This window comes from Aedes aegypti, chromosome 3 (genome assembly GCF_002204515.2).
Source record: "Aedes aegypti strain LVP_AGWG chromosome 3, AaegL5.0 Primary Assembly, whole genome shotgun sequence".
NCBI lineage: Eukaryota > Metazoa > Arthropoda > Insecta > Diptera > Culicidae > Aedes > Aedes aegypti.
In genome coordinates, this window is record NC_035109.1 from 137,233,689 (window position 1) to 137,248,411 (window position 14,723).

The window sequence follows — 14,723 nt, forward strand, 5'->3', positions numbered from 1 at the left end:
CTTCAATTTCTAAATTAAAAAATTCAAATTAAAGGTGAAACAAAAGTGAGGATGAAACAGCGCCGCATTAAACTAAAGTGACAAAAGAACAGTATCAATCCAATATGTGTACTTAAACCTTCTTCAAAAAGTTTTAAAACTCTTATTTATTCAAAACTTTGAGTAAGTTGAGTTAAAGAAAAAATCAAGCCCTGATAGTAGAAGAAAAAATCATAGAATATTTCGAAACATCACCAACCAACTTGAGTGTAGCAAACTAGACTATTTCTACATGAAAATAAATCATTATTGTGTAGCAGTTTGTGAGAGTCATTACTATTTGTTCTTGAGTGTAGCGGTAGAAGTGTGAATTGTGATGAATTGTTGAGAAGGAAGTTGTAGGATCGTCGAGATTTGAGCAGATGACATCCGGTACGTACAGAAAGCGAATAGCCAGCCATGATGTATGGCAGACATTTTTGTAATCGGGAAATGTTCATTCTAATAAGGTTAATTCGTTACGAAAACGTTAAAATTCGGATGCTATAATTGTTTAAAAGTTATTGTTCAAGTTTACAGATGCTTAAGGTGAAGATGAATCGAAGCCAAAATTCAAATTTTTAGGAGCACGGATCTGGAGAACCAAACACCCGTTTGTGCTGAAAACCTAATCGATTGGTCACGACCAGCTTGTGACCAATCGATTAGGTTTTCAGCTTGAACGGATGTTTGGTTCTCCAGATCCGTGCTCTTGGAGATTTGAATTTTGGCTTCGATTCATCTTCACCTTAATGGCAATATGATCAACCATATCAACTTTTTTCAACTTATTTTTGGTGGTTTGTAGATTTAGATCTTGAAGATGCTCGATCAAAAATTTTTTCCCGGTGACCATATCAAATTCAATTTTTCCCGTCTTTTTCCCGGTGGTTTCAAATTCCCGTCTTTTTCTTGCTTTTCCAGTTTTCCCGGTTCGGTGGCCACCCTGTGGAATCTTAAGGATAACATTATAGAAAGATCTAAAATACTGACCAATTTGCTCCCGGTATACGGTAAAGTAAAGTGGGGCGAAAGTTTTTTTTTTTTTTTCTGAGATTTCGTGCTCGATTCAAAACTGACGTAACGAATGTTATAATGATTTGATTGCTATTCAAGTAAAAGACTTTCTGCTCAAAAATTATAGGAACCTATTAATATTTTATGTTTTTGACGTGAATATTTATTTCAAACTAACAGGAAAGGAATTAAATAGGGTAGAAGGGCCGGCTTTGGCCATAGCGCCAACAGTAGCTCTAGTGGATAACACGCAGTTTTAGCATGAATATATCGTGTTTAGTAGAACACATTTACATGTAAGAACAACTTTAATTTATTTGTTAGAAATGATTCAAAATATAAATGAAAATAGATTTTTGCTTTTTGCTACTATGTACCTAATTTTACAACTCTTATTATAAATCAACTGATCAATTGATTGCCAAGTTTGGGAATCAATGTTAAGAATCTGGTTCTGGTGATCTATATCTACTATAACTACTGGGTTCATTCATTTATTTCATAACGCTGAAAATGCCCATTTTTGACACCCACCCACCCCCTCGTAACACTTTTTGTATGAATATTCTACAAATTTTGTATGAGCCGTAACATCATGAAGACACCCACCCACCCCCTTCAGCGTTATGAAATTTGTGAATGAGCCCTACTGAGCTTCAGTAATGATTTTTACTTTTTACTGAACTACGGTAGCTGTCAGACCCAATTTTGCAACATTACCGAACAGCCCGAAAAGTCAGTAAAAAAAATTACCGACTATTCAGTAGTTGATGTTTTTTACTGACTTGTCGTCAAAATCAAATGAAAACAAACTAATGCGCATGCGGGAATGTGTCAAACGAGAATCTCCTGCTGTAGAATCATCCGGCACAGGACTCAGGAGACACGTATGTGGCGACCAAACTTTTCCTGCGCCTATTTTGCGCTTTCTCGTGGTAAGTAGTCGAAATTTAGTGACAAACTCGACTATTTTAAGCAACCAAAAAAGCTCAGCACGGTTTTAACTGCTTACGTTGGTGAATTCGATTGGTTTCCAAACAAGAAATAAATTCATCTTTATCATTGAGTTTGCCTTTTGTATTATATTTTGTATTATTGTACCAACCAAATAATAATGATTTTGTCACATATTTTGCGATTACTTCTACTGAGATATAAGCATACCATAGATGTTAATTTTCACGAAAAAAAACCTTAATAAGGGACATGTTCAAGTCAATTGGGTTTTTATTTGTATTGAATTCAGGAAATAAAAAACATAATCAGGAGGAGCAAAAATTACCGAACAATCCGTAGTTCCAAGACCCAGTAAAATATTACTGGGGTCGGTAATCTGAATTGGCCGTGTACCAACGCGATTTTCAAAGCGAGTATAAGGTTTATGCTATGTTCAAGTATGGTATGAATTGAAAGTATTTGCCATATTTACAGTGGCTTTTCCTTCAACTTAAAAAAAATATTATTTCTTAGGCTGACCAAAACCGGTGTTTTTAACCTATCACTTTAATTCGCTCTGTGTGCTAATGCAGTGCTATTATACTGCCCCATATTAGCCTATAATAGCCCTATGGGGATATAATGGCGAATTGTTACTCAGGTTGTTATAATTGATTGAGAAGGCGCCGTCCACAAATTACGTATGCCTTAGACGGTGGGGAAGTAAGCTCAAACGATAAGACTCATATAAATATTTGATTTTTTCAATACAAAAAGGTCGAAAATTGTCAATGAAAACATAGGTATTTTAAGAACATTTTCCAAATTTCTATATGATAAGTTCTGTATTTAATCCAACATTGATCCATAACTGTGGGCTGACTGTACCGCGGCGGCGTAGGATTTTCGTAGCTGAAGCAACATCTTACCTGATGCGGAGGAGGATACGGCGACCGATGGTTGGGGCCGGAACTGGGTCCCGGCGGAGTTGGATATCGTTGCTGGTATGGTCCGGAAGGTGGCGGTCCACTTCCGGGTGCACTCTGAGGAGGATGCCCTGGCGGTTGGTGACCTTGAGGTGGAGGTGGTGGGCCACCCTGGTCAACACGACCGGACTGCTGCTGCTGCTGCTGACCCGGTTGTTGCCCCGGTTGAGACTGTGGGCCGCCGGGTTGCTGCTGTTGCGAGGGAGGTGGGTAGTTACCAGGGCTTTGACCCGGTGGGCCTGGAGGGTAGGGCGACTGGCCACGAGAGTTGGCACCCTGTAAATACGGAGAGAAACATGATTATGTAGATTAGCGGTTGCCGTTGCTATTGATGGTGAACATCAAAGGTCTGTGGAATTCGATAGGTAATTGGTAATTAATGAAGCAAATCATATATTATCCTTTTCATCGTCATACAAGAAAGAATCTATTGCAAGAAGCGTAACCGTTACAACTCAAAAAAGAATAACCGATTCAATCTAATTGAAATGCCTGTTCAACAGTAGTCCATGTTTTTATACTTTTGGTCTGTTCAATTTACTGATTCAAAAGAAATAATTTTGAAGAACGTTTGCTTTCTATTACCGCAATGCAGGATTCATACTATTGAAAAACGTTCAATATTTCAATACACAAATCAAATTTTCTCATCTACAATTTATCTGAAAATGTAAAGCAAATCATATTTCTACCCTCGGTAGTTCTTTCGTCATAGATTATTTTGATGGTATGTTGTTTACGAGTCGTTTCACGCTATTTTGCTAAGCTACTTTATTCGGCCAAAACTGAGACATAGTAAAAAAATTCGTCAACTGAGTTGAATTATGAAAAATCATGGACACGAACAGATTTCCCAGGAAGCATGACAAATAAGAGCGATGATGGAAGGTATGCAAAATTGTATGGAGATTTCAGGCGAATACTCCAATTCCTTGAATTCAGCATAAGACTGCACTTTTATGCCTATTGTTTAATATAGCGCTAGAAGGTGTTGTGCGGAGAAGAACGATTTTCAACAGATCCAGTCCATTTGTTTGCTTCGCTTATGATATGGGATATTGTCGGTCGAACATTTGAAAAGATGGCCAATCGCCTAAAACGTAAGCCAGTAAAAGTAGACGATGAAAGGGTTTGCCTTAAAGGTGGTCGATAAGTTATGAAAATGCTTCAAAACATACAATAACTGCAATTTTTTACAGTTCAACAATACAATTAGAATATTTATTTGATTATTGCTAAAACACGAACGACAATGAAAGAAAACTTTCCAAATATATTGTCTCAATCCCCCGTGTACTGTAATAAACACAATCTTCTGAATGACACAATCATTACAATATCGAAAGCCATCACACAAAACAGAGCACAGCTTTACGGCGATAAAAATCTCCTCAGATTGCACAACGAACGCTCCCATTGGAGTACAACTTTGTCCTCGTGAATCCACCTAGGACATAGACAGCATCATCATCATCATGGCATTCCACAGCTCGGAATCAGAGATGACTGGAACAATAAAGATATTTTAGAATCCTGCCATACACATTCCATTCCGCACCGTACGTACCGTCGTCATAAGCACCGCCGACCGAGGCGAAGCAAGAATAAATGATCGTCCTACTCAAAAAGTTGTCCGTATCTGTCGCACATTCGTCGCTTCGAACGGTTGGCAATTCGGACCGGTCGGTCATAACTGCATAGAGATGGCAGTCCGGGTCCACAATCTACCTCTCGCCCATCAAAACTGGCCATCAAGAGCATATGAATGAACTCTTACGCTCTCTTGCACGAGGAATAACCTCCGCCACGGTGTTTCATTTATCGTTGTTATAAAAAAAAAGAAAAATAAGTCAGACGTCAAATGCCAGATGGTTTATATAGTTTTCTAGTTCCTCTGGGCAGATTTAAAACAAATCGTCAGACGAAATTTTGAGTTACGCCCTTGTGAAAGCGTAATCGTCAACAATATTTCAAAACCAAAAACCATTTTTGAAAGTTTCATTTAGTAACAATTATTAAACTTTATAGAGACATAATTACTGCTTATTTGCAGACTCAAGTAATATTAGGCATTACGGAACTGGTTTTATTTTGTAATTATTGATGACGAAGTACTACCAAAGAGTGTAGCAAGGCATCTGCCTACATAGCACTAGAATAATCTGAAGAGCGATTTGATAAATTATTATTATTATTTATTAAGGAGGTTTTAACTTCAAAGTCATTCACCTCCAAATTTGATAAATGATTTTAGTGTTATTTGTAAGCAGTCATTTTCCTGTATGCAGGGCAAAAAGCAGATACATTTGCACGAAATCCGCGTCAGAGGAAGAGAATGTATTTAAAACCAACGGTTTTGGCGTTACGCCTTCAAAAGGGCAAAATTCAAGCTGTAGAATTGATAAAAATAAATCTTCGAGCTGTTAGAATTGTTATACAAACCACCTGGCGTTTGAAATTTAGATTTTTTTTATTTTTATTTTTTTGGTTTTTTTATTAGTATCATTCCAAACATTAAATTCATTTCTTAAATCTAGGTGTTCTGTGTTACAAGACAACACTATCATCCTAATTTGGTAAAACAAATCTAAGATTTTATTAACAGTTTGTTAACAACATATTACATTTCAATTGCCGTAGCAGTTCAGATTTGTTACAGGTGAGTTGATTTCACCTGCGGGAAAAAACACGTTTTCAATTTACTTAACCTAGCTTAACCTAAATATTTAACGCATTAATCGTGGCACTAGAAGATTGTAACGATTTTTGCCTGAAATTATGAATTATTTTATTTGTCATTTGTTCCAATATTTCAACATTGGATATTCTATGTAACTCATTGGTACTATACCAGGGAGGAAGCTTTAAAATCATTTTCAAAATTTTATTTTGAATTCTCTGCAGAGCTTTCTTCCTGGTATTACAACAGCTAGTCCATATTGGTACAGCATACAACATGGCTGGCCTGAAAATTTGTTTGAATATCAAAAGCTTGTTCTTAGGACAAAGTTTTGATTTTCTATTAAAAATAACATTAATATTAATATTTGTAACATTTCGCTTGAATGCCCTCAATGTGATTTTTGAAAGTTAAATTTTTATCAAGCATGGACCCTAGATACCTCACTTCATCTGACTAATTTATTGGAACCCTTTTCATCGTGACAACATGTCTACTTGAAGGTTTCAAATAAAGAGCTTATGGTTTATGTGGGAATATTATTAGTTGACTTCTGGAAGCATTGGGAGAAACCTTCCATTTTTGCAAGTATGAAGAAAAATATCCAAACTTTTTTGGAATGGACTGACACGCAGACTTCGTCCTTTGGCGGAGAGGTGTCATCCGCAAACAAGGATGTTTGACATCCCTGAGGTAACTCAGGTAAGCCAGATGTGAAAATATTGTATAATATTGGTCCCAAAATGCTCCCTTGGGGAACACCAGATCTCACAGGAAGTCTTTCAGATCTGGAGTTCTGATAATTAACCTGAAGTGTACGATTTGACAGATAACTTTGAATTATTCTAACAATGTATGTTGGAAAATTAAAGTTTTTTTTTTATTTTACGATCAAACCTTCATTCCAAACACTGTCGAATGCTTTTTCTATGTCAGAAGAGCAAGACCAGTAGAATAGCCTTCAAATTTGTTGGAACGGATCAAATTTGTTACACGTAAAAGTTGATGAGTGGTCGAATGTCCATGGTGGAATCCGAACTGTTCATTAGCACAAAATTGAATTTCGTTGATGGGGACCATCATTCTGTTCAAAATGACCAGTTCAAAAAGTTTACTGATGGAGGAAAGCAAACTGATTGGACGATAGCTAGGAGCTTCTGCAGGATTTTTGTCTGGTTTTAAAATTGGTACAACCTTAGCATTTTTCCAATTGTCAGGAAAATATGCTAATTGAAAACATTTGTTAAATATATCAACTAAGAATTATAAGTTACTATCTGGAAGTTTCTTGATGAGGATGCAGAAAATTCCATCATCGCTAGGAGCTTTCATATTTTTGATTTTTTTTAACAATAGTTCACACATCTTCCAAATCAGTCTCCCAGGAATTTTCGAAAACGTTCTCTTGATTGAGAATATTTTCGAAATCCTGAGTAACTTGATTTTCAATTGGACTAGTTAGTCCTAAATTAAAATTGTGCGCGTTTTCAAACTGCATAGCAAGTTTTTGAGCTTTTTCGCAATTAGTTAATAATAATTTGTTTTCCTCTTTCAATGCCGGTATTGGCTTCTGAGGTTTTATTTTCAAAATTTTGGATAATTTCCAAAAGGGCTTAGAACCAGGGTCCAATTGAGAAATTTTATTTTCAAAATTTTTGTTTCTGAATTGTGAATAACGATTTTTTTAATTTCTTTCTGCAAATCCTGCCATATAATTTTCATAGCAGGATCGCGAGTGCGTTGAAATTGCCTTCTCCTTACGTTTTTGAGACATGAGATAATCGTCTATAATCACGGATTCAAATTAATTTACTTAATACAATTGGAATTGCAATTCTCTTGGCTTCAACAATGGAATTTGTTAAAGCTTCAAGAGCATTGTCAATATCTAGTTTTGTTTGGAAAGAAATGTTAACATCAAGATTAGAGTCAATATATGTTTCATATATATTCGTCTCGAATATAATTGAAAGTGGAGCTGATAGGATTGAGAATTCCTTCAAGGGATATTTGAACTGTAACAGGGACATGATCAGAATCAGCATGAGTAACTAATTGGCTACAAAGATGACTAGAGTCGGTTAAGACTAAATCAATCGTAGATGGGTTAGAAGAGGAAAAACATGTAGGGCTATCAGGGTATTGAATTGAGAAATACCCTGAAGAGCAAAGATGGAAATCTAGTGATCATGATAAAACAAATGATGCATCGTGCTTGTTCTTTATCATGCGATCATAGCAACAACGATAAACCCTTAGTCGTCAAGCCATCACAACAAACTTCGCTCCACGAAAAATGAATCGCTCGGTATGTGTGCTAACGATCAATTGTTCGCAAAACGAATTCATAAATTTTGGAAGATTTTCACGCTTTCACTCTGCGATATGACTTCTAGCATACCATTTTCAATCCTAAAGTCAATTGTGCATGGAATGGGAGAAAGTTTATCCGTGAATTTTAAATTGATTCGCATTAATCGCAACTTGTTACAATATCCGACAAACCCTTTGTCCTACGACAAACAGTTTATCGGATGCTCGATATATCTATGATTAGCGCGCGTGGTGAGGTGTTGAAATCATGTTGCTGCAAGAGCGATGGCCCTCTTGGACCGTTCAAATACCGTGTTGTTTGTCGTTAGAGCTGATTTTTTTCCATCCTTGCTGAAGAGCACTCTTTAAATAAAATTCTACCGTTCAAATAACTTTTTTGAATTATTCCATGACCGATGTTTGGCATTAAAGTCAACAATCACAAAAAATTGTCTTATTGCAAGTCAGTTTGCGCAAGTCAGTTTGGAGCAAATTAACTTGCTGTCCAGAACATTGAAAAGGCAAATAGGCAGCTTTGAAAGTATATTTACCAAGCTGTGTTTCAACAGAAACACCTAAAGTTTCAAAAACTTTAGTTTCAAATGACGATTTGATTTTTAGTTTGGATCCAGGTTTTAAATAAGTTTCGGTAATAACTGCTATATGCACGTTATTGACTGCAAGAAAATTAAACAGCTCGTCCGTTTTACCATTCAAAGAACGAGCATTCCAATTTAAAATATTTAAATTATTTATTGGATTCATTAGAAAAACGTAATCCAATAACAATTTGATTAGTAAATTTTATACCAACTTGGACTGCTTCAGTCATAGTGGCGGCTTTGAACATTGCTTCAATCATTAGATTCAATTGTTCAGTTAGAAAATTAAAATCAGAGGCAGACATATCACTTGAAGTGGGTACATTATCTAATGATTTTCCGTTAGAATTTTCGGTAGACAAAGAGGCCGAGTAGAAGTTTCCTGTGGCAGCAGGGTTTTTTTTCCATTTGATTTGAAACAAGTAGAATGTGTACTCATAGTACGAATAGGGGAGGAGTTCAAATTACCTGCTACGATATCGGCAAAGGATTTTCCGTGGGTAGATCCATTCGAAATTAAAAGATTCGAATGGCTACCCGATGGATTAAAATTAGTTTGTGAATGAGCATGATTATGATCTTCCTGATGGGTATGATTCTTAATAAAGCGATCGTTAACTGAAAAATGAGCATTGTTCGAAACTCTACCAAGGAAATACCGGAAACCACCGTTATCGTAATGGACATTACTGTTCATCTGCCTGGCACGAGCATCGACGAATCGCCTACGCAAAGGGCAAGCCCAAAAATTGGACTTATGATTGCCCCCGCAATTCGAACATATAAACTTGGTGGTATCTTCCTTCACTGGACAGACGTCCTTAACGTGAGAAGAACCTCCGTAAATCATGCATTTAGCATCCATGCGGCAATTTTTTGTACCATGACCCCACTTTTGGCACCGACGACCCTGAGTGGGGTTCTGGAAATTTCCTCCAGGTTTCTGGAAATGTTCCCATGTCACACGGACATCGAACATAAGTCTAGCTTTTTCTAAAGCTTTAGTTTTATTTAGATATTTTTTTGTTAAAGTGAACTGAACAATATTCTTGAGAAAGCCCTTTCCGAACAATGCCAGATTGGGTTCTCTTTTTTTATAATGATTACTGGGACTGGGGAAAATCCAAGTAAATTATTTATTCCATTTTTGATCTCTTCAGGTGACTTATAGTCTCTTGAGAGACCTTTCAAGAAGACTGAACAAATGTTCAGTTTTGTCGTCATAAGTAAAAAATGTGTGCTTCTTCTCTTCAAGATGTTTGAGAAGAAGTTCACGATCTCTAAGAGTTTCCGGCAAAACACGATTTGCCTTTGCGATTTGAAAGGAGACCTTGATTCCCCTCCTTCCTAAATCCCCCAAATTCGGAACAACTGACCACGATAGGCGGCACTCTTTGCTTTCTCACTTGAATCAAAGAGCCTGGGCTAGGAACCGCTTCGATTTGGTGTTCGGAAAATTTGTCTAGAGCATCGGACTGATAGCTCATTTTGATGCAATTATCAACATTATTCATTTCGCCCTTGGAAGAAACTTCGCATTCCAGAGAAACGTCCTTTCTTCCATTCTTGCCACGTTTAGTGACAGTTTTAAATCCCACTTGAAGGAATGGAAATGGAAGGAAGTTATGAATTCAGAGATTCACCCTTCATTTTGTTTGTAGTTGCAACCATGTTTAGTGAATAAACGAAAGAAGACGTGACCTTCGAGAGGTTTTTTCCCAAGACGGTGTCCAAGAAGGATTACCACCGCTAGCTTTCGCCAACGGGTCCAACGAAAAATCGAAGGCATGGGTCCAAACAAGGATCGTAAAGGGATCAATAGTAGAAAAAATAGTACTGAAAAGTACTGTGTCATTGCTTTAGGTAGTTTTAAAAAAAAAACTTCCAAGAGCAGAGAGAATTCGTGTGCGCACAGCACGAAAGTACGATGCGCACTGCTGTATTTTTTTTTATAATAACGCTAAATGAAGCACCGTACCGCCGATTCCACTTCACGAGTCATCAAACGGCAATATCACGAAACTCGCCGGATTTTATAACTTTTGGTCGGCTTTTGTGATTCATTTGAGGATCGCTCACTGAAGATTCCCTACTCTCGGTGTCTCCGAACTAAACCACTATTCAGGCTCTCTTTCTGTTAATAATCAAACATAATTTGATTTCCCTCCCTTTATGCCCTCACAACTGGATGCTCGCAGTTGGCTGCCTTCCGTTTTACCATCCCAGGAGCGGAAGTCCCAGCGCTGTTACCTAGTTTTATGATTTGATACTATCATTATTTTAAACGCTCTCCTATGTGCCACAGCCAGACAACACGGACGGCGGAATATTGCCCGGACAAATGGCAACAGTCCTCCAAACCCGTCCGTGGAGCGGGGTGTCGATTCTCGAGCAAAAATGATGCTTTATCTCATCGACGATTGTTTCAAACCCCCCGTTTGCACATAGGAGTAACTGGGCCAAATTGCTGGTTAAAGCTTGGGATTTGTTCGTGATTTTTTATCTGAAACACCGTGAAACGGACGGTCATTCAAGGAGAGTCATTCAAAATTTTGGCCATGAATTTGTTTTTGAGTTGCTCCTCTGTGAGTCGGTCGATCCCTGTGTCAACCCTGCGACTACGGCATCCCGAGCATATATTGTGTGTGTCAGGTTTATCAGCGCGTGAAGCATTTCTGTGCAGAGAGCTGAGCACCGACCAGGACGACGACACACAAAAAGTAAAGCCAACAACCGCACCATTGCTGCATCAGCCAGCCCTCTTTGCTTCTAGAGATGAGAGGGATGTTCAAACAACCATGCTGCTGGAAAGGATGACGAGTAGAAGGGTGGTTGTGTAATTTTCCACCCCTAGGTACTTTCTCCCGTTTTTGTGACAAAGTACACGTAGTAAGGTGGCCCATTTTTATTTGAGAAAAATGAAACTGTAGAAATCTTGGGTTTATTCGGACCCCCAGAAGGTACTTTGAAAGTTTGAGCGTAAATCGTCAACTTAAAATAGAAAAATCTTCCAATCAATAATGGAAGAAATTCATAGACTTTCTCTTTAGTTTTTGGGGGTCCAAATGAACAATTTTAGGGGGTGTCACCTAAGGTTTCTGTAGTTTGATCATTTTGAATGACCCTAATACTCAGTCAAGTCAGTGCCGCTTTGCAGGGAATCCCCATCCAAGGGTGGTGCGGCAGGGTTTTCTCGTCGCTCTGCATTTAATGGCTTTCCTCCTCTGGCTTCTGCCATTCAGCGACCTCGATGTCGACCGATGCCGATCATCCAAATGTGCCACTATTTCTGGTGCCGACCGTAGCGAGAGGTTGGGGCTCGCTTTCGGGGCTTGTCAAAAGTTAATGTGCTTTTAGTAGCCTGTCATGGAAGTTCCAAATGTCGAGCGATTTAGTGACTAGCACATCGAATCCATATTCTTAAAATTCAAATGATAATATGATCCAGATTACTCTGAATTAGAGCTGTATTGAAGCTAGAATATCAAACTACACTACACTAGGCAACAGTTTTTTACGCCCTTTGGTAATTTACAATGGATTCGATAGATTTTGACCCACTGATAACGAACCTCTCAATTTTACATAGCTCGTTTAGAAAAGTTCAGCGAGAAATCACTAATGAATTTGAGTAATTTTGGATTCGGTACTGATTTCGATTCGCAGCTATAAAGCAAAGCCATGCTGAAGGTGTCTGGGTTCGATTCCCGGTCGGTCCAGAATCTTTTCGTAATGGAAATTTCCTTGACTTCCCTGGGCATAGAGTATCATCGTCACACGATATACAAATGCGAAAATGGCAACTTTGGCAAAGAAAGCTCTCAGTTAATAACTGTGGAAGTGCTCATTGAACACTGAGCTTAGAAGGGCTTTGTCCCAGTGAGGACGTAATGCTTGAGCTTGATTGGCCGCCCGTGGATGCTACTCCAGTATCGCCAGATCAGCTGCACTTACACAAGGAACCAACCGAATGACTGCTTGGGACTAACAGACACCCTCAGTGTATAAGTGCTGGTGATCTTCTATTTTTAGGCAACAATGGCGCCTGCCACGTCAGAATTCAGACCAATATGGGGAAGGGGGAGGAAATGATGTTGCACTTATACTGGCTCACTATAGACCGTGGAGTCCGACTGCATCTACGCCAGTTCATGCGGAAGTGTATGGATTGGGGGAAATAATAATCTCCGAATAAAGGGCTCTCGTTCGTAGACTGCAAATTGAGAGATTGGCACGCTCCGTAATAATTTACCGGAAGATCATTTGACGGAAACACCTTTTCCAGAAAAAAAGCGATTTTGGCAGCACCCTCTCTGGTTTCAATAAAACTTTCTGGATGTGTAGACCTTGACTAAGTAAGCCACTTACTTCGTTTTTCATAAATTTATCTGGACCAGTGCTGTTAAATTTCAAAATAATTGAAAAATTTAAATGCTTGTAGCACCCTCCCATACGAATTATAGTATTAGCAAATATTGCCAACCGATAGAAGTTCGGAAAAGGACATCGGGAAAAACATTTTCGATTACTTTTTCCACGGGGAAGGATGATATTAGCAATATTTAATTGTCAAAGTCACGCGATATTCATGACATTTAACAGCCCTGATCTAAACTATCATTTGAAAATGGCCACACCATTTCACCCGATTTCTTAGTTTTTTTTTCAAAAAGAAGTAATCGAAAAATGACAATTCCTTCAAAAAAGTGTTCTATGGATGACTTGTAGATAATTGTCTATTTTTTTATTAAAAATACCGAAACAAATCTCATTTGTGGCCCACATTGAAAAATAAATGATTTTCAAAGCTCAAAGTAAGTAAACTGATCAGACCAAATTGACTCGATTATTGAGCTTCATTGAATTCTAAGATGATTGTGACTTTCAGTTGTTTAGTTCTGTTTGAAAATAACGCCCTACTTAAAAATAATTTAAGCCAAGAAAGTTTTAGTTAGACTAACGTTTATTCCTTAACTTTTCGGTTGTCGCTCGATTTTTTGTAACGTGAGTAGTCGCGCGTTGTACTATGTAAAACACCCTTGGTTTTGCGAATATCCCTGACAACTGGCATGACAGATGGCATGTTCGGCAAAGTTGTTCAGTAGCTCAAATGCTTTCTTTGTTCAATCCTTGAAGTTCGAGATTAGCTAAAATAATGATTGCCCTTTAGCTAGGCATCATCTTTGTCGAAGATGCCATTTTTCTAAAAGGTCAGGATACTGAAGTATCCGCAGAACAAAAGTTTCATGCTCACTAGCGCCGCCTGGTGGCAAAATTATGAATCAACTATCTCGACAATGATAGTCCTTAACTTACTGAACAATTTTGCCGAAAATGTCATCCTTCCAAATGGTCAGGATCCTAAAATATCTGCAGAATAAAAGTAAAAGTTCCATGACCATGAATTCCGAAATAAATGAGGTGAACTTATATAGTGCGTTCATTATTATGCGACATCTATGTGCATTTGTAGATTTTACCGCATTATGAAGAGTCATACTGTAAGCAAAAACTGTCGAGTATTGTTCTTAAAAAGATTCTTGAGGAATACATTTTGGTTTGGTGTCGATAGATATCTTTGTAACAAAATCATAGCATATAAATCACAATTGTTGTACAAAGTGCGAAGTATAGACGGTTGGTCGCAGGGCAGGGAATAGTAATAGTAGTAGGCTTAAATGTTGCGAAACTCACGTGGCTTTCCTGACTATAGTAGTTCAAAAACGAAAAGCGTGTATCTAATAAAATAGCCTTGATTGGGTGCATGAATTTTCCAAATCAACAACATTTTTGTACTGTGCAGTAGCGTTAGTCATGAGTTTCACTTTTTTTTTTTTTTTTTTTTTTTTTTTTTTTTTTTTTTTTTTTTTTTTTTTTTTTTTTTTTTTTTTTTTTTTTTTTTTTACTAGCTTCGCAGACTGTGACTTGCTCAGAACTTTTCCCAACTCTACTTTGTAGTAAACACAATTACCTATCTTATAAACATACAAAAAATGTTTTTTTTTTTTGAATCGACTTTAAATTTTGAAAATCTGTTTTCTCAGTGTAGACCACAAATAAAACAGTTTTGATAAGGTATTCTCGATGATTTAAAGCTAACTGATAAGACCAAATTGACTCGTTTACTGACTTAAATTGATTATTTCATTAACCCTCTAATACCCAACCCCG

General features: G+C 37.6%; 1 protein-coding gene across 8 annotated transcripts in view; it reads right to left on the bottom strand.

Moving 5' to 3' along the window:
* Positions 1-14,723, bottom strand: part of LOC23687700 (trithorax group protein osa) — a 566,458-nt gene that overhangs the window by 414,864 nt on the left and 136,871 nt on the right. For all 8 annotated transcript variants that reach the window (XM_021852024.1, XM_021852027.1, XM_021852032.1 and 5 more), the window contains one exon: positions 2,901-3,233. In XM_021852024.1, coding sequence (XP_021707716.1) covers positions 2,901-3,233 — 333 coding nt within the window. The remainder of the gene's footprint in view (positions 1-2,900; positions 3,234-14,723) is intronic.